This window comes from Aspergillus lucknowensis (assembly GCF_044049455.1).
Source record: "Aspergillus lucknowensis strain CBS 449.75 chromosome Unknown BJX67scaffold_68, whole genome shotgun sequence".
In the NCBI taxonomy this organism is placed as follows: Eukaryota; Fungi; Ascomycota; class Eurotiomycetes; order Eurotiales; family Aspergillaceae; genus Aspergillus; species Aspergillus lucknowensis.
Window position 1 is genome coordinate 1 of NW_027263612.1, and position 26,183 is coordinate 26,183.

General features: G+C 50.1%; 7 protein-coding genes across 7 annotated transcripts; 5 read left to right on the forward strand and 2 right to left on the reverse strand.

Moving 5' to 3' along the window:
• Nucleotides 1–888, reverse strand: BJX67DRAFT_296906 (uncharacterized protein). The gene has a single exon (XM_071026899.1). The coding sequence runs from the start codon at nucleotides 687–689 to the stop codon at nucleotides 132–134; it is 558 nt and encodes a 185-aa protein (XP_070881357.1). The 5' UTR covers nucleotides 690–888; the 3' UTR covers nucleotides 1–131.
• Nucleotides 889–4,121: 3,233 nt separating this feature from the next.
• On the forward strand, nucleotides 4,122–5,128 carry BJX67DRAFT_375284 (acetate uptake transporter family protein; the record flags this gene model as incomplete). Its single annotated transcript, XM_071031675.1, has 3 exons — nucleotides 4,122–4,510; nucleotides 4,577–4,745; nucleotides 4,805–5,128. The coding sequence occupies 3 exons, from the start codon at nucleotides 4,122–4,124 to the stop codon at nucleotides 5,126–5,128; spliced, it is 882 nt and encodes a 293-aa protein (XP_070881358.1).
• Nucleotides 5,129–6,902: 1,774 nt separating this feature from the next.
• BJX67DRAFT_391262 (TauD/TfdA dioxygenase family protein) lies at nucleotides 6,903–8,078 on the reverse strand (the record flags this gene model as incomplete). The annotated part of the gene is made up of 3 exons (XM_071034756.1): nucleotides 6,903–7,430; nucleotides 7,490–7,819; nucleotides 7,868–8,078. The coding sequence occupies 3 exons, from the start codon at nucleotides 8,076–8,078 to the stop codon at nucleotides 6,904–6,906; spliced, it is 1,068 nt and encodes a 355-aa protein (XP_070881359.1).
• An 848-nt stretch (nucleotides 8,079–8,926) lies between these two features.
• On the forward strand, nucleotides 8,927–10,912 carry BJX67DRAFT_375286 (putative MFS transporter; the record flags this gene model as incomplete). The annotated part of the gene is made up of 6 exons (XM_071031676.1): nucleotides 8,927–9,353; nucleotides 9,412–9,629; nucleotides 9,680–9,853; nucleotides 9,909–10,015; nucleotides 10,070–10,506; nucleotides 10,584–10,912. 6 exons carry the CDS (start codon nucleotides 8,927–8,929, stop codon nucleotides 10,910–10,912), a joined length of 1,692 nt encoding a protein of 563 aa, XP_070881360.1.
• An 859-nt stretch (nucleotides 10,913–11,771) lies between these two features.
• Nucleotides 11,772–18,058, forward strand: BJX67DRAFT_296987 (ankyrin repeat protein). The gene is made up of 6 exons (XM_071026900.1): nucleotides 11,772–12,890; nucleotides 12,944–13,183; nucleotides 13,239–13,560; nucleotides 13,620–15,360; nucleotides 15,422–16,416; nucleotides 16,475–18,058. Exons 1-6 carry the CDS (start codon nucleotides 11,961–11,963, stop codon nucleotides 17,452–17,454), a joined length of 5,208 nt encoding a protein of 1,735 aa, XP_070881361.1. The 5' UTR covers nucleotides 11,772–11,960; the 3' UTR covers nucleotides 17,455–18,058.
• A 229-nt stretch (nucleotides 18,059–18,287) lies between these two features.
• Nucleotides 18,288–20,054, forward strand: BJX67DRAFT_385637 (uncharacterized protein; the record flags this gene model as incomplete). Its single annotated transcript, XM_071033907.1, has 1 exon — nucleotides 18,288–20,054. The coding sequence occupies one exon, from the start codon at nucleotides 18,288–18,290 to the stop codon at nucleotides 20,052–20,054; it is 1,767 nt and encodes a 588-aa protein (XP_070881362.1).
• Nucleotides 20,055–20,155: 101 nt separating this feature from the next.
• Nucleotides 20,156–22,214, forward strand: BJX67DRAFT_296999 (ankyrin repeat domain-containing protein). The gene has a single exon (XM_071026901.1). It carries the CDS (start codon nucleotides 20,256–20,258, stop codon nucleotides 21,714–21,716), a length of 1,461 nt encoding a protein of 486 aa, XP_070881363.1. The 5' UTR covers nucleotides 20,156–20,255; the 3' UTR covers nucleotides 21,717–22,214.
• Nucleotides 22,215–26,183: the final 3,969 nt, after the last annotated feature.

Sequence of the window (26,183 nt, forward strand, 5' to 3'; positions counted from 1 at the left end):
GTCGTCTGCCGGGGGGGGGGAATCGTCCTGAGGGCCGGCAAGTGACCTGATCAGGATTTCTCCGCAGCAGTAGGGTGTCGGCAGTAATGACGATGCGATCCAAGTTTTCGGATTGTGAACTGAAGTCGTGTTCAAAACTCATGTGTTGCCTTTGTTTGCCAATCCCGAAGCCAAAGCCCAGAAGGGTTTGCCCGGACTGACAGCCTTGCGCAGCGCGCCGAGGGCTTGGCCGCTTGGGTGCTCCGAGCCGACAAGTTATCCGGGTGCGTCCTGGCTGTCTCCTGTCGAGTTGAGTTTCGAAGGCGGAAGGCGACGATCATTGCTGAGAAATTGATCCGAGGCTGCCGCTCCGCCGACCCGATTATGGGGCAAAGAGTTGGACCCAAGAATTGGGAATGTGAGTAAGATGACACTCGCTTCAGGGCCCAAGGCCAAGGACATGTGCAACTTGCACGCCAATTCTGGAAAATGTGGATGCAATTTCCCCAGAGCTGATGGCTGGGCCGGCTGGATGCGCTGGAATGGAGAAAAGCTCGAGCTTGTATTCGGGCCTGCGCTGCCATTCGGCAGCGGGGCTCAGCATTGGGGGTCTGTCTCGGAAGGCCCGGATGGACGGATGGACGACGCGGAGAAGACACACAAGCTTGTGATGTCTTCCCATGGTTGAGGAGGGAACAAATCATTTCCATCCATGAGGGGAACTATCATCATCAAGGTAGCTCAATGCTTTGTTAGGAAAAGAGCAGACGATCAACGCTGAACCGAGCCGTCGACTCCCCTCATCCCGTGACATTATCACGACGTTGTTGAAGAATTGAAATCTGGAAATGGAGATCAAAGCGTCGAGGGAAGCGCCGCTGACACAGCTGTCGTCCACGGAGTCAACGCACCAGGCAGCGAAGCTCGGTTGCGGCCTCGTCAGCTCCCACGATCAACTTGCAAGCTCGACTTCGCAACTGCTGTGCGTTGTCGCGCATCTTGTGTGGGGTGATGCTCCGCACCCCATGAGATCAACTGTTGCCTGAGATCTTGGAGAATCTCTCCGCAAACCGTGAGTGTTTGAGCCACTGACTCTCGGAATTCGGAGATGGGGAACCAGCCTTTCGAGGGCTGGAGGGAGAAAGGATTCCTGGGCAGAGTGACGGAGTCTTGGGACTTTCTCCGCACTGGGGCGAACCAAGCCGGAGAAAAGGAAGTCTTCTCGAAAGGACCCCGACCGAGAGCAAATCGTGGAAGACGGACGGAATTTGTCACCAATAGTGCTATTCAAGACCAGCTCAGGCCTGGGGAGCGTGAGATTCAGAAAACGGTGTTTGTTTGTCCTCTCGGCACCTCCCAGGAGGCCCCTCCCCTCTTCCGATCAGTTCGGGAATTCGCTTCCAGGCATGATGATTCAGTCTTCGTGCCCGGGTGCCCTCCTCGACCAGGAAGTTGAGGACGAGCCGAGGCAGGAGATGTGTCGCGAACACGGGCAGGGTTGCGAGCGGAGAAATTCTGGAGTCATGAAGAGCTCAAGTCGCTCTGTTCGAGCAGCTTCGTCATTCTTTCTCAAATTTCGTGGCTTTTGTGTCACTCAGGACGAGGCTCGCTTCAGAGAATTCGCACCAATGACGAGCTCGCAGAAAGAAGTGTGATGGCTTGCAGCACCGATGAAGTCAGCCAAGGGAAGCAAAAGCTTCTTCGTGATTCGTCGGCAGGGCCAGGGCCGACTGCGTGGCGGGATATCTTTTGCTGAATGCGGCGCGGAGGCCATCCTGACCCAACAACAGCGCCTGTCTGGAAGAGTCAAGCTGTTGTCAAAGCGCATCCTCGGGTTTCACTTTCGACAAGGCTCTGAGGCGATGTTCCAATGAGCTTTCGGTTCCTGACCCGCTCCTGGGTTCGTGTGTCTTGAACCGAAAGAAGTTCCTTGTTTCATTTCATGACCAAGCGATGAAGATCGCCTCGACTGAAGGGCGCAGCATCAACGGAGAAGAAAGGGAAACGCTCTCTCGTCATCCAGATTCTTGTCTTGTCAAAATTTCCTTGCCCCTGGGCCGACTCCCTCGAGAGAAAGGGAGGAGATTGGAGCTACTGTTTGAAGCCTTCAATTTGTCATTCAGTCTCATCCTCCCAGAAGTTGAGGAGAGGCAGCAAGGTCCAGCGTAATTTCCTTTGGTCGCAAACTGCGGGTCGATTGACGAGGAGTTTCTGCACCGTGCGATGTCAACCGTGGATCCAGAAATTCAGAGAGATCATTTGTCCGTCAGAAGGGACTGCCACGCTGACAGCTTTCAGGGAGGCTCCTGAGTGCTTCTCAAGGTTGCTGATGGAGCCTCGACGCGCTTGGACTTTTGGAAGTGGATCATCTCAGCCAGGGTTGATTGAACGTGAGAGCGGCACAGCAAAGGATCTTGGGGTTCTCAAGGGTTCCATGTGGCCAGAGAAATGAGGATGAGAACAGAGGTCTCACTCCTCTCCTCAGGGAAATGAGAGGGATGATTGCTGACAGTAATGTTGCTGGTTGATTGCGGTTGTGCAACAGCCGACCGGAGGCGCGTTCCACACACTCCCAGTTCAAGCTTTTGGCTTTGCGACCTCGGGCTCTGCTCACCTCGAGAGAACCTTGAAAGGCCCACTGCTCCCCATCGTTCAGATTCCGCCTGGCCACCAGTCGTTGTCACCTGCACCACTGTTTCCTTCCCAAATTAGCCGGTTCTCCAGCCGTCCCTGCCCAATTATTAGGCTGTTACTGAGCTCTTTGGTTTCTTGGAGGTCGCGAGATCCAAGAGGAAAGCATCTGCGGATCATCAGGACAGGCGAAAATTGAGATGCTGCGTCGAGTCGATCACCTTCAGTTCGTTGTTGATTCCGGGCCTGACTGGAACTTCTCGGAATCGCCGGCTCGCTGGGTTGGAGGATGGCTGAAAGCTCAAGAGCTCCAGCTCAGCATTCAAGACTGGAACGCACAAGAAACAAGCCAACGCGAGACAATTTCATATCAGCCCAGCGGCCAGACTCAAGGATCGAGATCCACGCATGTTAACAGGCTTGGTCTAAGCTGGCCCTGGATGGTACCAGAACGTATGGTGCTTTCCCGTCTGTCGTGGCCTCGTTCTTGGCTCTGTGACCAAGAGCCAACCACAAATCCTGCCATCCGGAAGTTCTTCTTTCCATTGGTTTAAGCTTTCGGCGCACTGTCTCCACTTTTATTTCCGGGGTTCTCGAAAGTCAGTAATCCTGTGACAAAGCCTTCCCTCACTGCAATGCCTCGAATTGCGCGACCTGCCTTGTTGCGGTGACGGCTCAGGGTCGCAGAGCTGCTTGTGGGAGTTTGGCAACTTCCTTTCGCCCTTGGCCCCCATCCAAGTTCCATTCCCCACATCTTGAGGAGGAGATTTTCTTCCATGGTTACGAAAGGGCCCAGTCACCGCTCGATGCGTATATCTCCTGGCTGCACCTCTCGTTCTCCTCAAGAATTCTTTTAGCCTGTCCTCAAATCTCGATTCTGCCGTCTCCTCTTCATTGTTTGTCGTAAAGTTCAGCTAAAACCACTCCGGCGTGTCTCCGAGAGCCGTCCATCCCTTTTGTGGATAGACGCGGGTGCACATCATTCTCAACGCACACCTCGCTCCACTCCCGGGAGCCACTGGGGAAAATCGAATCGTTTGAAGACGTGCGGTTTTTCCACCGGGGAAATCAAATCATAACAAAAGGGAGTTGAGCTCGCAGATCAGCATTCAGGGCTAACGGTGCTTCCTCCCTCTTTCGGTAAGTTGCTTCCAGTCTGCGTTCATCCGGCTTGTGTTCTCGTTCCATCCAACCCATGCACCAGAGACGATTTCTGATTGACTCTTCTCCCTCCTGCTCTGACATTCTCCTCCTTGTTTCTCTCTATTTATTTCCCATTCCCCCCTCTGGTCCGTTCCTCAGGCTCATCACCTCCTCTGTTGTTTGACCCACACGAGCTGTGCTGTGTGCATTTTTTTGAGGCATTTTTCTTTCTTCCCTGAATTGTGGTCGACCCTCAATAACAACCTTTCGCGTCTCCAGCAAGCTGGATTTTGTGTCCAAACTTTAGAGAAAGAAAAAAGACCAAAAAAAGGCAAATCGGATCTGCGCTGAAGCTTGTGAACTTGGCGATGTCTACTGAACAGAATCCAGCGGTTGAGAAGGACGTTGGTCCTGCTGCTGCTCCTGCTGCCCCCAATGCCGCCACTGCGCCCAACAGCAACGCGCCTTTGAGTGCTGAGGAGCATCATTCGCGCTTTGGCTATGGCCCTCTTTCCCACGTCAACACCAAGGAGGCGGTTCTCCGTCCCTTCGGTGGTGAGTTCCAGCCGGGTCTCTACAAGTCTGTCGAGGCGCGCAAGTTCGCCAACCCAGCGCCCCTGGGCCTGAGTGCTTTCGCCCTCACCACATTCGTGCTTAGCTGTATCAACATGGGCGCACGCGACATCACCGCGCCCAACATTGTCGTCGCCCTTGCATTCGGTTATGGTGGTCTCGTCCAATTGCTTGCTGGCATGTGGTACGTTCTGCGCTGTTGCGTTCCGTAGTATATCAGGAGCCTTGACTGACCGTGGCTTCTCTGTAGGGAAATGGCAGTTGGAAACACTTTTGGTGCCACCGCTCTGTCATCCTATGGTGGTTTCTGGCTCGCTTTCGCCATTGTCCTCACCCCTGGTGGTTTCAACATTGAGGCCGGCCTCATCGATACCGGTGGTACTTCAATGTTCTACAACTCTTTCGGACTGTTCCTCATGGTGAGTATCTCGAGTCGAGAGCTGAGGTCACGGGATCGAATGCGCTGACGGTTTTGCAGGGCTGGTTCATCTTCACCACCATCCTACTCTTCTGCACCCTGAGGTCCACTGTTGCGTTCTTCCTCCTCTTCCTCTTCCTCGACCTTGCCTTCTTGCTTCTCGGTGTTGGTTATCTCGAGCGTGACTCCCATGGCATGCCCAACCCTCCCGTGATCAAGGCTGGTGGCTTCTTCGGTCTCTTGGCTGCCTTCGCTGCCTGGTACAACGCCCTTGCTGGTATCGCCGACAGCAGCAACAGCTTTTTCGTCATTCCGGTTGCCCACTTCCCCTGGTCGCCTACCGGTCGTGCTCGTCGCGAGAAGACCGAGCGCGAGACTGTCTAAGGCGACGCCGTCGAACGCACGGTTCGACGGGAATGCTAGTCCCATAAAATAAACCTGATATACCCCCCTGTTGTAAGATCATCGCTGTGTATAGAGAGCCTCGTTTTGGATCGCTCCCGACCGGACTCGGTATACTTGGCAGCAGGTGGAAATGCTGTACGGCGTGGTTTCAAATGTCTTCTTTGTTGACTTCCTATATTGAATAATGATATTAGTCCCGAGTTTAATAATATGAACTGTGATGGTTCCCTCACCCCGCACTCCCGGAGCTTTCAACAATTCTGACATGCCCATTGCGAATCTAGATGGTGGTACCTTGGACCAAGGTCCCGAGTAAAAATAGACCACGAATGCTCGTTTCGAGTAGTGAGGCTCAACCAAATAGTTAAAACAAAGGCTTGGGTTGAGTGTTGCTCCGGATCATCTCTGCATTCGAGCATGGAAAGCGAGATTTACGAAGTCGACCACCCGGGCGAGCCGACCACCCCTGTTTTCCACACTCAATGGCCATGTTTGAGAGTTGAATATCTCAACAATCACATAATTGAGAGGGATAAGATAAATATAATTAGGTATATATACCTTAAAACTATTAAAATATCTATTTTATAACTCCCAAGTTATATTATACTAATTATATTTAAATAATCAAAAATACTAAAAATACAGGCGTAATTTATATTATCCTTGTAAGTATAAGGATAGGTAGGTTATAACCCCTATATATCTATATATTATATACTATTAAGCTTTATACTTAAGTTACAATTCCTCTAGAAGCATGGTTGTCGAGATATTTAACTCTAAAGAATGGCCATTTAATATGGGATATCAAGGTGATCGGCTCGCCCGGGTGGTCGACTCGGTCGGGAAAGACGATAAACAAGACACATGCCGCACGGTTGAGGAAAGATATCAGGGAAAGCGAAACATGGAAGACCGTTTCTATAACATCTCACCGGGTTTCTCGGCGCCCTCCGGATGAGAAAAAAAACAGTCGTCGAGCCGGTGGGAAATGGGCACATGTGGGGATTCCCTCGATGCTTGGCGTGGAGCTATGGAGGAAGTACTAAGGTTCGGTGTGGGCTTGACGACTTGGTATATTGTCTCCATCATGCATCGTCAACACTCTACAACCCGTTGATCCACTTGGGTCATTTGGCGGGTCCTCAAGGTTATACCTTCAAGGCCCAACTCGACGGCTTGGGAAACCCCTTGCCAATCGCACCTGGTTCGCAGCACTCATGTTGCACTTCTCTTCTAGAGTGGCCCATAATGGAACTCTGGCCCGAGATATACCTCATTCTCCAACGTCTTCCACATGCCCGTGGCGCATCCACGCACTGTTGGACCCTTCATATCGTTGTCCCGGAAAAGTCCCGGACTTAGGCCAGAGCAATCATTTTTGATCACAATGCGCTTGTCATTTTGTTCATCTTCTTTTCCCTCACCCCATCGCCTGGATGGCTCCACTCTCGTGAATGACTCACCGACAATTCCTTCCATAGCATGGTCGTTTTCCTGAAATCTGATGAGAGGACACTGTCGTGAACTTTTGAGGCTGTCGAGAACAGTACTGCCATGGTTGAGGCATATCTCTCCTGAATTCCTGCATTCTAGCCAGCAGTCGAAGAACAACGCTCAGTTGGAGTATCTTAACCGGGCCAAGGGGCACGTCGCGACTCGACCGATACAATGAGGTACCTGTGGGCAACAATAAACCAGAATAGAACTCGTCATTTCGTTATGCTAGATGCTAATATGCTAATATGCCCCTAGTTCAGCTCCAAAGCCTCCCTCCGGCTCTTACTCTTTGGGTCGAAATACGGCCTCTCCCCCAGTCCCACGGCACGATGGCCTGTCCGCGAACCAAGGTGCGCATAATCAAATGTCGCAGCGTGGTACACACTGCGGTTATCCCAGATCGCAACATCGTTGGGATTCTGCCATCGGAATCTCACCTGAATGTCATGGTTCTCTGTGATTAGCTGCACAAACCAGTCGAGCAGATGCCGGCTCTCGTCGTCGGTGAGATCATTGACCTTCTGCACGTGGTGCCCCACCGCGAAAATGCTCTTCCAACCCGTTACTGGGTTCGTCCGAATCACTGGGTGGACGGCTTGGAGGTCTTCGCCGACATTTTCGGGGGCCCCGCGGGGTCCGGGGTGGATGGAGAAGTTGTTTTCGTCGGCAACCTGGTTGAAGCGTGGTTGGGCGTAGGTGGCGGTTAGGCCGTCGAGGAAGGCCTGGTAGGGCTTCGAAACTTTGTCGTATGCCTCATAGCCGGATGCCCAGAGGGTGTCTGTATTATGTCTGTTATAACGGATCCTTTCTCCGGCGGAACGGAGGGGAACTACATACCACCGCCGACTTTGGGCAGCTCTGTCAAACGCAGAAGGGTATAGTCGCTGGGCACAGGCTCGAAGGTGATATCGCTGTGCCACTCATGTCGTCCGCTGCGTCCAAACGTGCTCCGGCCCTTATAGAGCTTCTGGCGCTGCGCAGAGCTGATCACACTGATCTCGTCATCTGGGGTGCTATGCTCGCGCGCGGAGTTGCTGACAGGGTGAATGTGCAGGCCGGACGTGCTAGGCTTGCCGGTCAACCTCCCTAGACGGTCAACGAGTTCCTTCTGGAGCTCATCGGTGAGACCGTCCTGCTTGCGGAAGAAGACAACCCCACGTTGAGAAACTGGCATCATTAGCCGTTATTCACCAAGATACGGAGGATGGGATATACTGGTGATGGCGAGGTCGCGGATGAGCTCATCCGAGTTCGGTGCATGAAGCCATTCAGCAAGGTTGGCGGTAGGGAATTCGTGACCGATGGCAGGAGTAACATCGAAAGACTCGAAGCTCTTGAGTGCGCCACTGAGTTTAAGGGGTTCGCGGTGGGTTTCCTTCGTGACTTGAGGAACCACAATGGGGGATTCAGTGACGGAGGGAGCCATGGCTGTGGTACGTGTTTGGATCTGGAAACAGTAGATACTAAGAAGAGGCAGCTTGAATGCCGCTCGGTTTCGTCTCTCGAAGCAACGACTTTATAGACGTCTCTTTGAGGATCATCATTCCCCGCACGCATTATGCAATATTTCGCCATCCTTGACTTGAAACTGACAGCGTTTGATAGGATGAGAATCTTCGAGCATCACCAATCCCATCGTGTCATACTGTCTTATCGATGCGGGCTCTGCCGTCGGACTTTAGAGAACATAAGTTTATGTTCTATGTTGCGATGGTGATATCGAAAGCCGAACCCATGATGAACGCTCAGGAGAACGATAAACCTCGCAGGATACTGCCTCTGGTTTGGAATGGGCTCAGTCGTGTATATTGTGCATGACTGGGCTGAGTGTCGTTTTCCCTCGAAGACCGTCCACGACGAGCCTGTGGCCGTGGACGATGTAGCTTTGACCGAATCGGGGCTTCGAAAGTCTCTGGTTCAGAATTTCGGCGATATGAGTCGTTTTAGAGGGCGATCGGCACCAGAAGAGCAGCCAAAGACATGTGCAGTTGACTTAACGCCGAAATTCGCAGCAAAGGGATAGATTCGACGAAAGATGGCTGAATTGCGTGCCGAGCCGATGGCATCATCCACGCCTTCATCTCCTCAGATAGACAGTCCGCAGTCGTACTGGAGCAAAGTCAACAATCCTTATCTACTGGACCATTCTTGGCTTAATGGTGCAATAAGGCGACACCAATTCGTTTATAATCGTCTAATTCCAATCAACATGGCCGTTGGAACGAGCTTCCAGATTGAACCAGACTTCGCTGCGAGGCAGAGCCGGCGAACAAGATGACGACCGTCTACAAGCCCTGGAAAACCCAGACCACGGTCTCGGAGCTCGATGGAGTCTCCTCGTCCGCGACGACTGCGGTTGCTCTTACGACCGACCTGGGCGACCCGCAGGACGCATCGCGCAAGTTTTTCTTTCAGCGCAAAGCCAAGGTCGATCCCGAGTCTATTGCGACGCAGCCATCCGTATACGACAACCCAGAGACCGCAAAGGAATACCAGCCGCGTGATGACTGGGAGAACATCCACCGATTTGATCCGACAGCCCGATGGACATGGGGTGAAGAGAACAAGCTGGTCCGCAAGATCGATCTGCGCATCATGGTCTTCGCGTGCATTATGTTCATGGCCCTGGAACTTGACAGGGCGAATCTCAACCAGGCTTTGACGGATCGTATGCTTGACGAACTGAAGTTGACTACGAATGGTGCGTCTCCTTATGGGATCGTTGGACGATATTCGATCGAAGCTGATCTCTGCTAAAGATTACAATCTTGGAAACACGGTATTCAAACTTTCGTTTCTCTGTGCAGAGCTGCCCTCCCAGCTGGTCAGCAAGTGGATAGGTCCCGATCGATGGATCCCGGCACAGATCACCCTATGGTCGTGTGTCGCCATGTCCCAGTACGCACTCAGTGGGCGAAGCTCATTCTTAGCCTGCCGAGCCTTGCTGGGCATTCTTCAGGGAGGATTCATCCCAGACGTGAGTAACTCCTCTTATCTGTCTTGAGTTTCTGACAAACCAATATGCAGATTATTCTGTACCTTTCGTACTTCTACAAGCATCACGAGATGACGATTCGTCTGGGATATTTCTGGACAGCAATGAGCATGGCTGACATTTGCGCTAGCTTTCTCGCCTTTGGTCTTCTTCACCTTCGGGGAGTCCAAGGGCAATCAGGATGGCGGTGGCTGTTCCTATTGGAGGTATGCTCCTCCTTTCGCGGTATGATAGTAGCGGAATGCTTGACTGACGAGTTAGGGTCTCCTAACTCTGCTGATTGGCCTGTCTGCCTTCATTTTTATGCCACCCGGACCATGCCAAACAGCCAATTGGGCTCGAGGGAGGAAGGGCTGGTTTTCTGAGCGGTACAAACAATCCCCCCGTCTATCGTCTGAAGGTGTAATGCTAATGAGCAACAGGGAAGAAGTTATTCTGGTCAACCGGGTAATCCGCGATGACCCCAGCAAAGGAACCATGCATAATCGTGAACCAATTACCCCCAAACTGCTCTGGAAGAGTCTTTGCGACTACGATCTCTGGCCGATTTACATCATCGGATTGACATTCCAGACTCCGATGACAACGCCGCAACAGTACCTAACCCTCACTCTAAAGGGGTTAGGATTCGACACATTCACGACAAACTTGCTTATTATCCCTAAGGAAATCCTACACATTAGTACCATGCTTCTGCTCGCCTATACGGCCGAGACGTTGAACGAACTGACATTCGTCTCGATGGTGGGCCAAATCTGGGCCTTACCGTTCGTGGTGTATCTCTACGTGGTCGACATAAACACAGCGAACAAGTGGGCTGTATGGGCAGTGATGACTTTGTTGCTGGGATATCCAAACGGTACATCACCCTCCAGCCTGCGTCATTGCTCCCTTATCGTGGAACTAACAATCCGTTTGCAGCTCACCCGATTCAAGTCGGCTGGAACTCGCGCAACTCGAACACCGTCCGCTCACGTACGGTTTCTGCTGCTGTGTATAACATGTGTGTGCAATCTTCGGGAATCATCGCCTCCAACATCTATCGCGAGGATGATAGCCCACGCTACCGCCGCGGCAACCGTACATTAGTAGCGCTGGTCTCAACGAACATTGCCATTTACTTTTTGACGAAAGCGTACTACGTCTGGCAAAATAAGCGACGAGAGCGGAAGTGGAATGCCTTGAGTGAGTCACAACAGCTGGAGTATCTCAGTACGACAACCGATGAGGGAAACAAGCGCTTGGATTTCCGGTTGGCCCATTAAATGTGTTGTCGGGCCTGTGTGCGTGTGCATTGTAGACGAGGTCTCCGATCCGGAATTGTTGTCCTCGAAAAAAAGGCAACGGGTTTTGGACTTTGGTCTGGAAGAGCTCGCTGAGAAATATAGGCGCGAGTATCAACTTGTGACGACTTGAAGAATTTCCATTTTCTCCGCTCCATTTTCTGGGACCCTTGAGGAGCCTCCATATTCTGTAATGACACCCCACGCATCATCGGCTCTGATTCGTGTAAAACTTGGCCAAGAGGGCAGATCCTCGTACCGCGGCCATGTGATTGCTATTTACGGAGGCCGGCTGAGGCTGGCCATGGGGAATTTCATGGTAAAGATGCGGATGGAACCCCATCCCCCCGCCAGACCTTCCCTTCCACTCCGCGTCATGGCGAGATAATGAGCTCTCGGCAGTAGAATGATAATACGAGGATGATGACGTCGAGTCGTCGGATGGGGTTAGGGTTCGTCGTGATCGACGGAAACAAGGTGGGATGAGCGGTGCTGAGAGGGATAGGGTGATCGCAAATGACGCTCGAAATGGAAATGGTCAAGAGAAAATGTCTCTAACTGGGATGCATATCTCTGCTCTGGGAATGGATAACGGACCTCGGGATGTTCCTTTCGAGTCGAGGGCTGGAAAGCATGCTGTCCGAATCAGGGCGAGCATCTTTCCTGCCCAGGTGCCTGGGAAAACAGAGTTCTGAGATCTGTAGCGGTGGCCAATCAGCAGCTGCAGTAGGCGGTGGTCTTGGCATGGATCCATCAGGGGCTCCGCTGGGCCTGCAGGTGGCCAGGCCTGGCCAGGCACCAATCAGGCAGCCCCATCCCCTCCCCTCGTATTGGAAGGGCTCTCTCTCTGCAAGCTCCGTGCTTCACCTTTAATTCATCCTCGTGCCTACCGTTGCCTATCCCATCCAGTCGATATATAAATTCCCGTCAATGGCTGGATGAATCTTGAAGCAGCACTTGATTCATTCCCCTCCTATCACTCTTCACGTCCTGTCCCTTTTCATACTCATAAATACGCCGTCAACTTGCAATGTCTCTTGAACACAACCTCCCCACTGTGCCTGCAAAGCATTCCGACTTTTTAGAATATGTGAAGGCTCACCCTGAGAAGTCAATTGTCGAGCTCGTGCGGCCATACCATGACTATGATGCTGTGGCACGCAAAATATTCGCCCAGGAACCAGACCATCCCGCCATCACCAACAACCACCTGAATCTGGTGCCCCTGTTTGACGCCAATGGCTTGGCAGATGTTAGGATTCGAGCACGAGATCTTGCTTCTGAGTCTGAAGATGTCAAATCAAAGTATTTGATGCCATTGAAGGATGAGCAGCGGAGGGCGAACGGCGCTCCTGCTGTTGTCTCGACTCTCGGGGAATTCCGGACTCATTTTGGCATCTTCTCTGAGAGCTCTCTGAGTGATCTTGACTGGAATAACGTCGTCGCGGCTGGAAGTGCTGTGGCTACTTGTATTCTCCCCGTCCCCGACGAGTACAGCGACTCGAAGCGTGGCCTGCGCCAGTTCTATCACGAGGAGTTTGCTCCGGCCTCTGACGTTGATCTTTTCCTTTATGGATTAACGGAGGAACAGGCGATTGAGAAGATCAAGCAGATTGAAAAGTGCATCAGAGGCTCTATTCTCACGGAGGTGTCGACCATTCGAACCAAGCACGCAATCACGATTGTCTCGCAGCACCCAACTCGCCATGTCCAGATTGTTCTTCGTCGGTACAAGTCGATCGCCGAGGTTCTAACAGGATTTGATGTGGATTGTTCCTGTGTAGCATACGATGGAAGCCAAGTATACCTTGCCCCGCGTGCTGTTGGCGCGTACATCACGCAAATTAATCACATAGATCTGTCGAGACGGTCACCTTCGTACGAGAACCGACTCTCGAAGTACTCACACCGAGGTTTTGAAGTATTCTGGCCGGATTTGGATCGCTCGCGAATTGACCCGGTAAGCATACTCTGGACCACCCATTGGGCCATTACACCTAACCGTTTTGGAAGTCTGTTTTTGAGCGCAGTTTCAGGCGTACGGTAGGTCTTGCGCGCCTTCTTGTCTTGGAAAAGCTGCCGAAATCTCATGACCGTGAACGGTATCTTGAGCAACGCCGCCGGGAGCGTGGTCGCCCCCCGTCGGAGTCCCATTACCGATTCAAGACGCTTCGCGGCAACATTAAGAACGACTGGGAGGACGAGATCGCAGAATGGGCTGAGCAAGATGACGTTTCTGACTATCACACTTTCGTAAGTGCCGCTATTGATCATACAATTCCCAGGATACCTTGCTGACGGTCCCCAGACGATTCCTTACGGCCCAAAGTTCTACGCCCGCAAAATCGAGAAGTTGTTGTACACCAAGGATCTCCTTCTGAATGCGGAGTGGAACAAGCCCAAAGACCGCGAAGTCAATCTCCATCGTCATCCTGCCTTCTTCGGTAGCGTAGAGGATGTCATAAATGACTGCTGCGGATACTGCCCGAAGCCAAGCACCCCAGAGGAGGAGGAAGTTGCTGCAGAGGAAAGTAAAATCTACATTTCAGGAAACATTTCCTTCCTCAGTGATAATCCAGGCCGGCAAGAAATTGGTAGTTTCAATCCCATTACGGACACCGATTGGACGGGTAGGTAACAAACTTTGTGGACGTTAAATTGACCTTTTTTCATTGCTGATGGCAGACAGAGATGGCCTATATTGGAAACTCTGCTGGATTGTGCCAAGCAATTGTTGACAATGCCCTCAAAGAAGTGCAACAGCTGCTTGGGGAAGGAACTGTTGATGTGAACAGACGAGACCATACCGGGCGCACGCCACTTCATCTGGCCTGCATGACATCAACCCCTGAGGTAGTACAGCTCTTGGTGAATAACGGCGCTCGCCTTATTTGGCGCATGGCGGACGGGCGTACCGCGTTGCATTTGGCAGCTGCGCGCGGGAGCGTTGAAATTGTCCGAATACTCTTGACGAAGAGCGGCGAAAACGAAGAGGAAGAAGCTCGGAAAGAAGAGGCGCGCAAGCGGAGATCTCGGGGGGCCAACAAAGATGGTCAGCGCTCAGATGAGGACAGTGACGGAGAGCTAGTCAGCCATCCGTCGGACGATGAGGGTGCGGATGCCCAGTCATTTGCGACCGGATCGTTTGTCAAGGTCAAAAAGGAAGACGACGAACATTCCACAGTGCCTGATGACGCTGGTGACCTTGGGCCCGATATCTACGATATCAATGCGCTGGCCTGGGACACCAAGTCCTCCCCGCTCCACTTGGCGATTCTCAACGGCCATGTCGCAGTGGCTGAAGAACTTGTCTCCTCTTTTGGCGCCAACGTTCTCCTCCCCATAAAATTGGCGAACAGTTATAACAACTCCCCGAGGGCCGCGATTCTCACTCTCGTGCTCGCACACCAACTCCCTGAGAACACCCAAAAGGCGATGACGGAAAAACTTCTCGAGATTGGCGCCTCGCCAGCTCAGGCTGACATCAACAATAAAACTGCATTGCACTACCTCGCGCATTCCGGAAATCCAGAACTACTGGATATCTACCAACGAATCGATCGCCCTGCTGTGGACCGGGCAATCAATCATCTATGCACGACCGGCACCACTTACGATTTCAATGTAGAATCTCCACTGATGTCTGCAATTGTGGCCAGAGATGAGGTCAAAATCTCAAAGTTACTCGAACTGGGTGCGAACCCTGCAATTCATGTGGAGGACTACCTTAAAGCTGCCGAAGCGGCCAGAATATCCGGTCACGGCCGCGGGCGCTCAGGGAATGAAACACAATACTTTGAGCAGAATGTTACCCAGCCTGTGATTCTTGCGGTGGAGAATGATATGCCGGCCGTCGCGCTGGAACTGCTCGCGCGCGGTGCGGATCCGAATACATTGACCCCAGACGGATACATCGTTATCCACAACTCCTACGCCAGGAGCCGAAAACCCGGGTCGTCGCTTCTCGACTACGTGCGGAAGAAGTTGGAGGTGCTACGGGAATATGAAGGGGAGAGCATCACTACGAGAAAGCCTCTGCCGCTCGATCCGGATGACGAGACGTACCTTGAGGGGCTTGGGGAGGGAACTTATCAAATGTGGGCAGCGAAGGTAATGCTTCAAGAGGCAAGGGAAAAGTTTGCCGTCGACCAGGACAATTACCTAAAGGCGATCGAGTCCTCCAAGAAACCCGACGGGCTCCCAGAGAAGAAAAAGGCTATTGGGGCCCTCCTTGCCGGGTACGAGAAATTAGTTCTTGACCTGCTGTCAAAGGGGGCAAAGACATTCCAAAGTCTGCATCCTGGTATCAAATACCAATCATCTTCTCCTAGCTACGGGGGCTCCTCGGCTGAACAACAGCCTTACAAGACGGGGTTCTATTTCAGGGTTCGAAACTGCACAGAGGAAATGCGCCAGGGGTATTTGCAGTTGTAAGCTCATCATCAGCACCCGAGTGCGGGAATTTTGCTAACGGTTTTCTCTCTTCATTAGGTTCGAGGCTGCATGGTCTGGGGATATTGAGACCATCAAATCTCTCACTTTAGGGGCATGCGCCCCAAACAAAGAGCGACGACCGCTTGAAATTGGGGTTACGGACCATCGGGACTTCTCAGCGTTCTCACTTGCCATCCTTCGGGGGCACCTGGACGCGGCGAGCGCTATCATAGCCATAGCAATGGCGCAGTACATGCCTGTTGATCGGGGGCAGACCACTCGCTACCGGATGCAGGACGATGCAGATAGTGATAACGATTCTTACGATTCGGATGCGAACTCTGAGAATTTTCACATCAAAAGTCACGTCGTCGACGCCGAATACACGACCGAGAATGTTGGTGAGGCGCCTAAAGACGTTGAGAGCAAGATCTCGCCGCTTTCCGTGTTGCACGTCCCCAGCACAATCCACCTCTTCGTGGACCAGAGCAAACTTTCAGAAGGAGAGAGAATTGGCGATCTTATCCAATACGCAATCTGGAAGGATGACGTTGAGTTACTCAATCACCTCATCGATCTGGGTCAAGAGCTGGTCGCGATGAAAAAGTATGAATTTCATTCGCCTGCTTACACCGTTTCACATGACCAGTTTTTAAAGGCGATTCGACTCGGCCGGCTCCGGTGCCTGGAGGTATTGATCAAGCGGACTGGCGCCGGCCTACCCCTCGACAAGCTTGCAGAGAAAAGCGGAGTCGAAATCAAGGAGAAGCCCAAATACTATCAGGGCCTTTCCGTGCATGGTAAGAAACGCGCCGATTGGGCCGCTGCCGGTGGTGGGATACCTGTCACAAGGGCCATGGACATGAGCCCTCCCCTTCTGCATGCTGCGAAGGAGGGAAACCTGGCGGCCGTAGAATGGTTCCTGGGGACTGCACCAGGACGATACTATCTTGAATTCGCTAAAGCTCACAAGAAAGATGGACGGTTGAAGAAGCTTGCTTTGACAGAGAAAGGATTGGAACGGTCTATTTTGGACTGGCTGAGCTCTCGACGTAAGTGTTTTCCGTTCTATGGAACTGTCACTCTAGCACTTGTGCTGATTTCGAGAAGGCGATTTGGTCCTTCATTGTGCCGTTATATCGGAAGAAACGGAAGAATCTAGGCGTTTGGTGGAGTACCTGGTGGAGCATATGCCTCACTGTATGGAAGTGAAATCGGTGGATGATTACACACCACTGGGCATTGCCTTCAGGACGGACAAGCTCGAATTCGCTAAGACTCTAATCAAGGCTGGCGCCAATCAAGCTGTTCGAGCAACGGAGGGCATGAATCTTCTGCACTTGCTTTTGAGGTGTTACAACGGGGTTCGACGAAAGCCTCGTTTCCGGGATATGCTCAGTCTTATTGATCCACTGCTCATCCCGTCTATGCTCGTGGAACGTTGCTCCGCTCAGCCAGGCTCTCTCACCCCGCTCGCATACTGGATGTCCTGGGGGTGGAATCATGTCAATCGAGCCTCAGAGAACCAGGCACTCGATGTACTGAATGCAATCCTTGACCTTGCCGAGCCTACAGGACAGAAGCATCTTGAGCTCCTGGACGGGTCTGGAAATACCCCACTCCACGCCGCAGTGAACTCGTTACACGGGATGCCGCTGAAGCTATTCCTCGAGCGCCGCCCGGATCTTCTCTACCGCGAGAACGCAGTCGGATCAACCCCGGCCGACCTGGCAGAGAGCAAATGGACCGCCAAAGTGACATCCGACCCGCCCAGAAATCCGGCTATCCCACGTCGGGGAGCTTACCAAATAATGAATTTGAAAGCATGTTCTGCTGTCGACACGCCACCACGAGACTTTGTTAAGAAGCCTTCTAAGGTGTTTAAAGAGGAGGACATTCACAGGCTTTGCATTGAGAAGGGGTCGGAGGGACCGAACGGGAAGAGAAAGCTGGTGAGCGTGTTTGATGCTAACGAGGTGGCGAAGCGGCTGGCGTCGAGTAAACGGGCTGGCTGGGGGGGATACAGAAAGAGGGGGTACGGCGGTGAAGATGGTGGCAAGAGTGATGAGGTGACGCAGTGGCTGCGGTGATTTAGATCTCTTTTATTGGTCTTTCATTGATTGCGAGTATCGGTCTCACATATCCCTGGACGTGAGCTACAGGTGCGGGTGGCCGGTTTCCTCGAGGGGCAGAGACTGGAACTTGGATACGAGGTTGAGAATATGCGGGTCTGTTGGGCTGTATTTGTCATGGTCGTCAGCATGGGAGATCTGGTTGCTGTCCTGAGGGGCAGAGACAGAGGACATTGTAGATAGGCTAAGAAGAGTCTGCGAAGCGTAATGCAAATGGGATGCCGGCGATGGCTACATGACCCGAGTAGGATATGTCTCGCGTGTAAAATGGGGGAAAAAAAGCTTGGGATTGTATAGTTGTGGAAAGCCCTACTCGTCCTTTGGGGGCTAAAGGTGATATTCACGCAGTCTCTCAGTCCCAGTTCCGGAAGAAGGAAGAACGCTCTCAGGGGCTTCTTGTCGGTGGACAAATTACCAGCTTCGGAAATCCCGAGTTAGGGCTCGGTGTCTGGGTGTGTTGCCGTGGTGGGACGTCCCACTTGAGATAACCTAGGAATGCATTGACTTAACGCGTCCGAATCAGCAAGCCGAAAGACCTATATCGCGGCCCAGTCTTCTCGAGAGACCGTGATGAAATATCATTCTCTGGATGGATTCCACGGTTGCTCTTCGTGTCTGTCGCTTGATAAGCAATACGGCGCTAACCCAGAAAAGGAAATTACAAAGGCGTCCCCGAGGTCCCTTTCTGCCTCAGGCGCCAAGCCGTCTCTCTCCCAAGACAAAAAGTCAAATGACAAGACGTCTTCTTCATCGTGCTTGCGGGGAGCTCTGAGCGAGCCCCATTATCGACAATGTTTTCGAACGACTTTGACAGAGTTCTCGAAATTGAGAACGGGTCTTTCACTGCAGACCCCCCCTTTGATGACGAGTTCAGCCAAATGTTCGAGTCGTGGCAGAATACCACAGGCCAGCACGACCCTTTCCCCCTCGAATTCGATTCAATATTTCCGCAGCTGGATGCTCCCTCTGCGGATGATGGAGAGGCAGTTAAAGATGACGACCCGGTTAGCCCTCCTACCGGGGGGCTTGGGACGATAAGCAAGGCCGCTGTCAGTGTCCTGAGCCGGTGGTTCGACGAGCACTCCAATTCTCCATATCCACGCAAAGAGGAGAAGTTGTCCTTGGCTGAGGAGAGTGGTCTTTCAGTTCCCCAGGTCTCGACCTGGTTTGCGAATGCGCGGAGGCGCCAGAGGTACAGGAAAATACAGGCTCGTTCCAATCGTACCTCCCTGAGCCCACTTGAGCGATGGAAGAATTCTCCACCTGAAGATGAAGGCGCCTCGATCGAGGCCATTAGGACTGCCGTCGCAACCAGCCGGCCGACTAGTGCGCAGTCTGTGGTATCGTCACATGCATCGGGTTCAGCTCGTTCCTACAATTCATCAGTTTATAGTGCTGGCTCGCATAGTTCGAGCGGATCTTTCGGCCGATTTTATGCGGCCGAACCGTCGCGACGTCGGCGATCGAGGAAGAGTCTACCGTCTGCATCTATTAAGAAAACGAGTTTGAAGGCTACCGGGAAGAAGGACCGGCTCGAACGACCTTATCAGTGCACTTTCTGCACCGACACGTTTCGGACAAAGTATGACTGGACGCGGCATGAGAAGACACTGCATCTCTCGCTCGAATACTTTACGTGCTGTCCCAGTGGGCCAACTTACGTTGACGAGGTCGAGAAGACCACGCGCTGTGCCTTGTGCGATCATGACAATCCTTCGAACCACCATATCGAGTCCCACTCCTATAGCAAGTGTCAGGAGAAGCCACCAGTCTTACGAACTTTCTATCGCAAGGACCACCTTGTTCAGCATCTACGTCTCATGCATGAGGTTTACAAGTTCTTACCAGCCATGGAAGGCTGGAAATACCAGGTCGACAAGGTGAACTCCCGGTGTGGATTTTGCTGCGAGAACTTTTCCTCCTGGGCAGAAAGGAACAAACATATCGCGCGACACTTTCGGAAGGGCGCGCTGATGAAGGATTGGAGAGGCTCTCGTGGTCTTGAACCGCATGTGTCACTTGCCGTAGAAAATGCCATGCCCCCTTATATGATCAGCTATGAGTCCTCGACCCCGAATCCGTTCAGTGCCTCCCGAACAGTTAATATTTCTCAGGAGGAAACGGGATCCGCAGTGCAGCCGAGCATTTATGAGGCTTTTACCATACAGCTCACCAAAGCTGTCCGCTGTGCAGCGCCCGCGGGCGAGCCTATCACCGACAATCTAATACAAAGGGAGGCCCGTAGACTCGCATATGGCGACGACGACCCGTGGAATCAGACACCGGCTGACAATTCAGAGTGGCTGAAGCTATTCAAGGTGGGCTTGGGGCTGCAACCTGCAGATGGTCACACTGAGATTAGGCCCTTCCAGCAACCATGGAGTTGTGAAGAGTCGTGGGTTCCCTGGAAGATATCGAACATAGATCCCCCGTCGCCCAATGTTTCCGACGAAGCTGGGGACTTACTACCCTGGGGCTCCATGCCATGGGCATGGCAGAGCCCGGAGTGTTTTGCCGAGTTTAGACGATATTTCATGGAGGACACTGAAGGATCCTGAAGGGATCTTGAGAAACACCTGATCATTCATTCAGCGCTGCAAGAGATTTCTGTTGTCATGAACTGCGAGGAAATATATCCGCCTGCCTGGTGCATTGCAAGTTAGGCGTCAATTTTTGGGTCTCGTATTTATCGCCCCCTCTTTCGCCGCCGCTTCTTTCTCAGCCGCACATGAGAACACGAACTGCTCAGAATTCGCCTCATGGCTAGCTTCTCAACACTTCCAACAGAACTCGTTGTTTTGATCGGTGGGCTCCTCGAAGACCGAAAAGATATCAACGCCCTGACGAGGGCCACCCGCCGATTTTACGGCTTGTTCAACGACAGCCTCTACCAGGACTATGTGCAGCACCACGGAAATTCAGGCCTCATATGGGCCGCTGAGCATGGACAGCAACGAACCATGCAGCTTTTTTCGGAAAATGGAGCGGATCTTAACATCAAAACTGGACGGGATGAGACGCTCTTTATCCTAGCTGCGAAATATGGACACGCCGGACTCCTCCGATGGCTTCTCCTCCAAGACGGGGTTGATCCTACCGCGGAAGACAAAGACGGCCGAACGGCATTCTCGCACGCCTGTCGGATCGGCCATATAGAGGTCGTGAGCTTCCTCCTCACCCTCGACGGCATTGAACCAAACCCCCCAGAGAAATACGAGACTCCATTCCGGCTTGCTGCGGAGTGTGGCCACGCGGCGATCGTCCGGCTTCTCCTTGCAACGGGGAGGATCAATCTCGAGGACGAGGACAAGCATACATGGTCGGCAATGTTCCGAGCAACAGTAAAGAATCACCCTGCAGTTCTCCAGGTCCTCGCCGACCATGGCGCCAATCTTGATTACGCAGGCGATCGCGGAATAACGCTCCTCCACTATGCCGCTATCAATAGCAGCACCGAGGTCATGCGGTTCCTCCTCTCCCAGGGTGTAAATCCCGACCCGATTTCCATAGACAACCCCTCTACGCCGTTCACACGCTCTGTAACCTCCCATTCACTGAACGCCATCAAGATACTCCTCGCAACAGGGAAAGTCAACTATGACTTCCCGAGCGGCTTCACGCGGTCGACACCCCTCTCCGACGCCGCAGCCGCGGGATATCTCGATATCGTCCAGGAACTGCTCAATAGAGGCGGCGTGAATCTCAACTCGAAGGACATCCACCGCCACACGCCGCTATTCCGCGCCGCAGGTGCGGGTCACGCACAGGTCGTGGAGTTGCTCCTCGCACAAAAGGGGATTCTCGCCGACGGACCCGACTTCAAGGGCCAAACTCCGCTTATGGCTGCTATACGTGGGCGGCACACGGACGTCGTCAATATCTTCCTACAGCGCGAAGATGTGGATTGGAATTCTCCCGATCGGAACGGCGAAACGCCCCTCCTTGTCGCCGCGTCGGTGAATAAGGAGGCCATTGTTGAGGCGCTTCTTGTGAAGGGGGCAAGAATTGATTGTTGCGATCAGTATGGACGGACACCGTTCGCGTGGGCGAGGTGGTGGGAGAATGACGAGATGATGAGGATACTGGGGGATTATGCGAGGCTGCAGCGGTATAAACGGCCGATGTCTGTACGAGACCGGGTGTTGCTGATGGAGGGACGCAGGATATCGCCGATGGTTGCGGTGACGGAGGAGTTCAAGGATAGAGTTCGCACTCAATGAAATATTGATTTCTTATGGTACTGGCTGTGTACATTAAATTCGTTGCCCTTTCTGTATGAATATGAGTGCATTCTTTCAAAACTCGTCTGAGCTCCTGTTGGAGGCCTCGGTTAGGCGACTAGCCGAGGTCATGTGACCACACAACCTCCCTAGTAGGTCGACACTCAGTAGCTAGAGAGAATCAAGCGACTTCGTTCTGGCCGACAGGTTATGAGCCCCTAGACTCAGGATATTCCCCTATTTTGAAGTCAGAACAACCCTTTACAATCTGTTAGAACCCTCCTGCAGCAATTTAAGCACCATTATTACTTCTGGTGTTGCTACAGCGGAGTTTTTAACTATTTCCAGGGCATACTATTGGGTTGAGCCAATAGGATCCCATATTAGTTGACGAATCAATAATCCTACGAGCTGCTAAAGAAGGTTTAGTCAATCAGTAATAGCTAACATGTTAAATACTGGTTAGAATACTGGAAATCCTACTATTGCCAATCAAACAACATGCCAGGGCTACTTGCTTCCCAAGTCTCTAAGCAAGAAGCTAGAAGGTGTACTAGACTGCTTAGAAGGCAAGGAGGACTTTAAGGACTAGAATTAGCATGTATAGTTGATCCTGCAGGCTTAGAACCTAGATTAGCTAATCAATAGCACTATTCCATGTCTAAAAAACAATAATCCAAACTACAAGTATTGGGATGATATATTAGCCCAAGTAGCCTTGTGGCTAAAGAACTAAGTATCCAAGCAGGTCACTAGACAGCTGTAAGTGTTAGGACTAAATTTAAGGCTTGTAGATGAGCTCTATAATTAAATAAAGAAGATTATTATTGGCAAAGGGACTATACAATATAGAATTGTAGGGATCAAAGCTATAATAATAACAAGAAACTAATTTGGAAGTATTATGGAATATGTCAACGCGTACAAGGATGCTAATACCATGGTAGACTATATAGGGGTCAGTATTGGCCTATATCTTGCTGCCCTTGTGGCCCTTTATAATCTCTACAAGGATCTACCAAACTGGGTCCTTACCTAGTAATACACCTTTACTAATAACACGGTAATAATATACTAGTAGGTAGACTTCTATAACCTCTATAATAAAGCTATCTCGCAGGCAATAGCTAATATCAAACTCTCCATGGCTGCCCTAAACTATACTAATAATAGAGAGGGCAATAATAATAAAAGCTAGAAGAAAAAGGGTAAAAAGACCAAGCAAGATGGATTAAAAAATAGCCAGTCAATTGACAACTATATTAACTTATTTAGAAATACAAAGAACAAAAAAGATTATGATAGCTGCTATATATATTGTAAAGGCCCTAGTTATGGTACAGATTCCTGCTACTATCTCAATCCTAAACAATAGAAAGAGGATTGGTGGGCTTGTAATAGTTGTTGGGTGTATTAGCCAAAATTATTGAAACTCTTGAATTCAAAAAGCAAGGATGCCAGGCAACATGCAGCCATGGAGGCATCATATAGTAATAACAACTTTAAATTTACCACTATAGTAGCAGCCATGGTACCCTTGGGTAGTGGGACTAGACCATGGATCTAGGATACTAGCTTGGCCTGATATATAGTTGCAGACTAGGGATATTTTACCTCGCTACACCTGTATTGGAAAGATAAGAATCCTTATATCTACTAAATAGCAAGGATATTAGATAGCAAGATTTATAGATACAGGCAAGCTAAGCTATAGCTCCAAGACCTTTATAGTAAACTATAAGAGATTAAGATTGATACTTACTACAACCCTAATATGAAATTTAACCTCTATAGTGTTGCTCGGGCTTGGGAGAATTAGTTAAATTGGTCTATAAAAGATATAATAGTCCATAATTAGTCAACTAACATGCCTATATTATTTATACCTAAGTAATATAGGGTCTACTGCCTTAACACCTTCTTCCTAGATCCCGTGGATAATAAGGAGTTTATTACCACGGCAGCAGCTAATATTAATAAGACCCTTCTGGCTTACTATTGCCTTGGCCACGCTGGCATCCTAAAAATTAAAGGTTCTAGTCTAGTCCCAGGTTGAATTTAACCATTTATATATAATACATGCAATAACACATACTCTAAGAGACAAGTCTCTTAAGAGGTCCAAAACAGCAAAGATCTAGATGCTAATAACCCTATCATGCTGTAGTATACCAACATATAGATAATAAAGCTAATAGGCCATGGTGGCTACTTATACTACCTAATCTATGTTAACATGGCAACCCGCCTAATGTCTATATACATGTTGAAGGATAAGAATCAGGCCTTGGGGAAACTTTTATAATTATATGAGTGGTTAAATACTAATATGGGCTGATATCCCCGGCAATTCCTAATAGATGGGGGATTGGAATTCAAGGTATTTATTTAGAAGGCCGCTAATAAAGGCATTACATGCAAAATAACCCCTTCACAGACTCCTGAGCTGAACGGGCTATCTAAACATTTTGGAGGCTATTTAAATGGCATAGCCTGGGCCACTATTATCAATAGTAGTCTCCTGGAGGTGCTGTAGCTGATAGCTATTAAAACCACCACCTATATTGCAAACTAGCTGCCCTGGCCAAAGGATAAAGATCCAAGAGCCCTAATATATTATTGGAGAGAATAGTTCAAGTAATCTAACCTAAATCCACCCCTGAAGCACCTCCAAGTATTTAGCTGTAGGGTATAGGTTTATATCCTAAAGAAGGACTGAGTTACTGCTAAAAAGATAGGACATCAGGCCAAGCTCGGGTACCTAGTCAGCTATAATGGAGATTATGGCCATATCTTTAAGGTATAGGTTCCCGCTAATAATAAGATAATAAGGTCTTGGGATGTTATATTTAATAAATCCTGTATATATCATAATAATTATCCTAATAGTAAGCTATTGGCCATGGATATAGAATCTAAATTGCCTACTAGCAATCCTAGAAAACCTACTATAGTCTATATATTAAAGAATATGCCTATACTATAATGCCCCAATATACTGCTGCAACCAGATACTACACCTAATAGAGGTAGATTAACCAAGCAAGCTAGCCCAGTGGAAGAGCGAGTTAAGGAGGTTATTAAGCATGTAGAGGAACAATATGGGGATAGAGATGTCAAGATGCAGGATACTAGCCTGATATTACTGCTAGAGACCCCAGAGATCAGCTATACCCAGTGGATTGAATCTAATATATCTATAGGATCACTGCTGGCAAGCCAAGCTAATAGTGGGGATTAGGATCCTAAATATTAACATTATTAGGTTGCTATTTGGCTACCCAAGACCCTATAATACCTAATTTTATGCCTACCTTGCCTACTACAAGTCCTTCCACCTTGGTACCAACCTTTTGGAAAGAATCCTAACCCTCTACTATTATTTTTTTAGTTGTGAATAGCTAATACTAGCTATAAGGAGTATATAAGAGCCCTATTTAGCTTGGGGAATGTTTACATGTTAAACTTATTAACTAGGATCCCTAAAGCCACAAGAGAACCTAAGAATTAGCCTGAATTACTTCCTTCTCTACCTTCTCTGCCTCCTCCTCCTCCTATTATCCCCAAAAAGCATGGAAGACCTTGGAAGGACCACACAGCTAAGAATTGGCCTATTATTAAATTAATAGCCAGGGAAAGGCGCGTGTTAAAGCAAGCTAATAAGGGGATTCTACCTATATGGCTTGGGAATGAGCAATCACTTGTAGTGCTTGATATTATCAAATCTTTAGAGAGACTTCAGGCTACTAATATTAGGATCCTGTAGTCCTATAAAGAAGCCATACAGTTGCCATACATGGACTAATGGAAGGCTATAATGGTAACTTAATATAATAATATTGCTTGAATAAATACCTTTATAGTTGTCCTAAGGCCTACACAGGCTAAGGCTCATATTTTGCCTGGGAAATAGGTATTTGCCCTAAAGCAGGATAAGGACAACTTTATTAACTATTTTAAAGCATGCTGGGTCATGTATAGGAATAACTAATAGCCTGGAATTAACTTTTATGACTCCTTGGTACTAGTACTGTTAGATATAGTAGTCTACATGTTCTTTACCATGGTCGCAGTAAGGAAGAAGAAGATAAGGTAGGTTAATATTGTTACTGCTTACCTCCACACAGTGCTAAGAGATTATTGCATCTACATGTACTAACTACCTGGATTTAAATCCCCTGGAGGATTAGACAAGGTTTAGTGTTTAGATCAAGCCCTATATAGCCTTTGACAAGCAGGCTATCTGTGGTTTAAAGAGATTAAGGGAAAGCTTATAGTCATGGGATTTATACTATTATACAAGGAGCCATGTATATATTGCAGAGGTAAGGCCTATATTATTATATAGGTTGATAACCTAATACTTGCTGATAACATGGAAGCTAGCATCAACAATATTCAGGCTAATCTTGGGGAATTGTTTAACCTAAAGATAATTAGGGAACCAACCCAATTCCTAGGCTGCGC

Bases quoted from the DNA above. Each gene is read 5' to 3' on its own strand.
- BJX67DRAFT_296906 (XM_071026899.1), bottom strand. From the start codon at position 689: ATGGAAATGATTTGTTCCCTCCTCAACCATGGGAAGACATCACAAGCT.
- BJX67DRAFT_296987 (XM_071026900.1), top strand. From the start codon at position 11,961: ATGTCTCTTGAACACAACCTCCCCACTGTGCCTGCAAAGCATTCCGAC. The intron at 13,184-13,238 runs GTAAGTGCCGCT...GACGGTCCCCAG, and splicing joins TTTCTGACTATCACACTTTC to ACGATTCCTTACGGCCCAAA. The intron at 16,417-16,474 runs GTAAGTGTTTTC...GATTTCGAGAAG, and splicing joins GGACTGGCTGAGCTCTCGAC to GCGATTTGGTCCTTCATTGT.
- BJX67DRAFT_296999 (XM_071026901.1), top strand. From the start codon at position 20,256: ATGGCTAGCTTCTCAACACTTCCAACAGAACTCGTTGTTTTGATCGGT.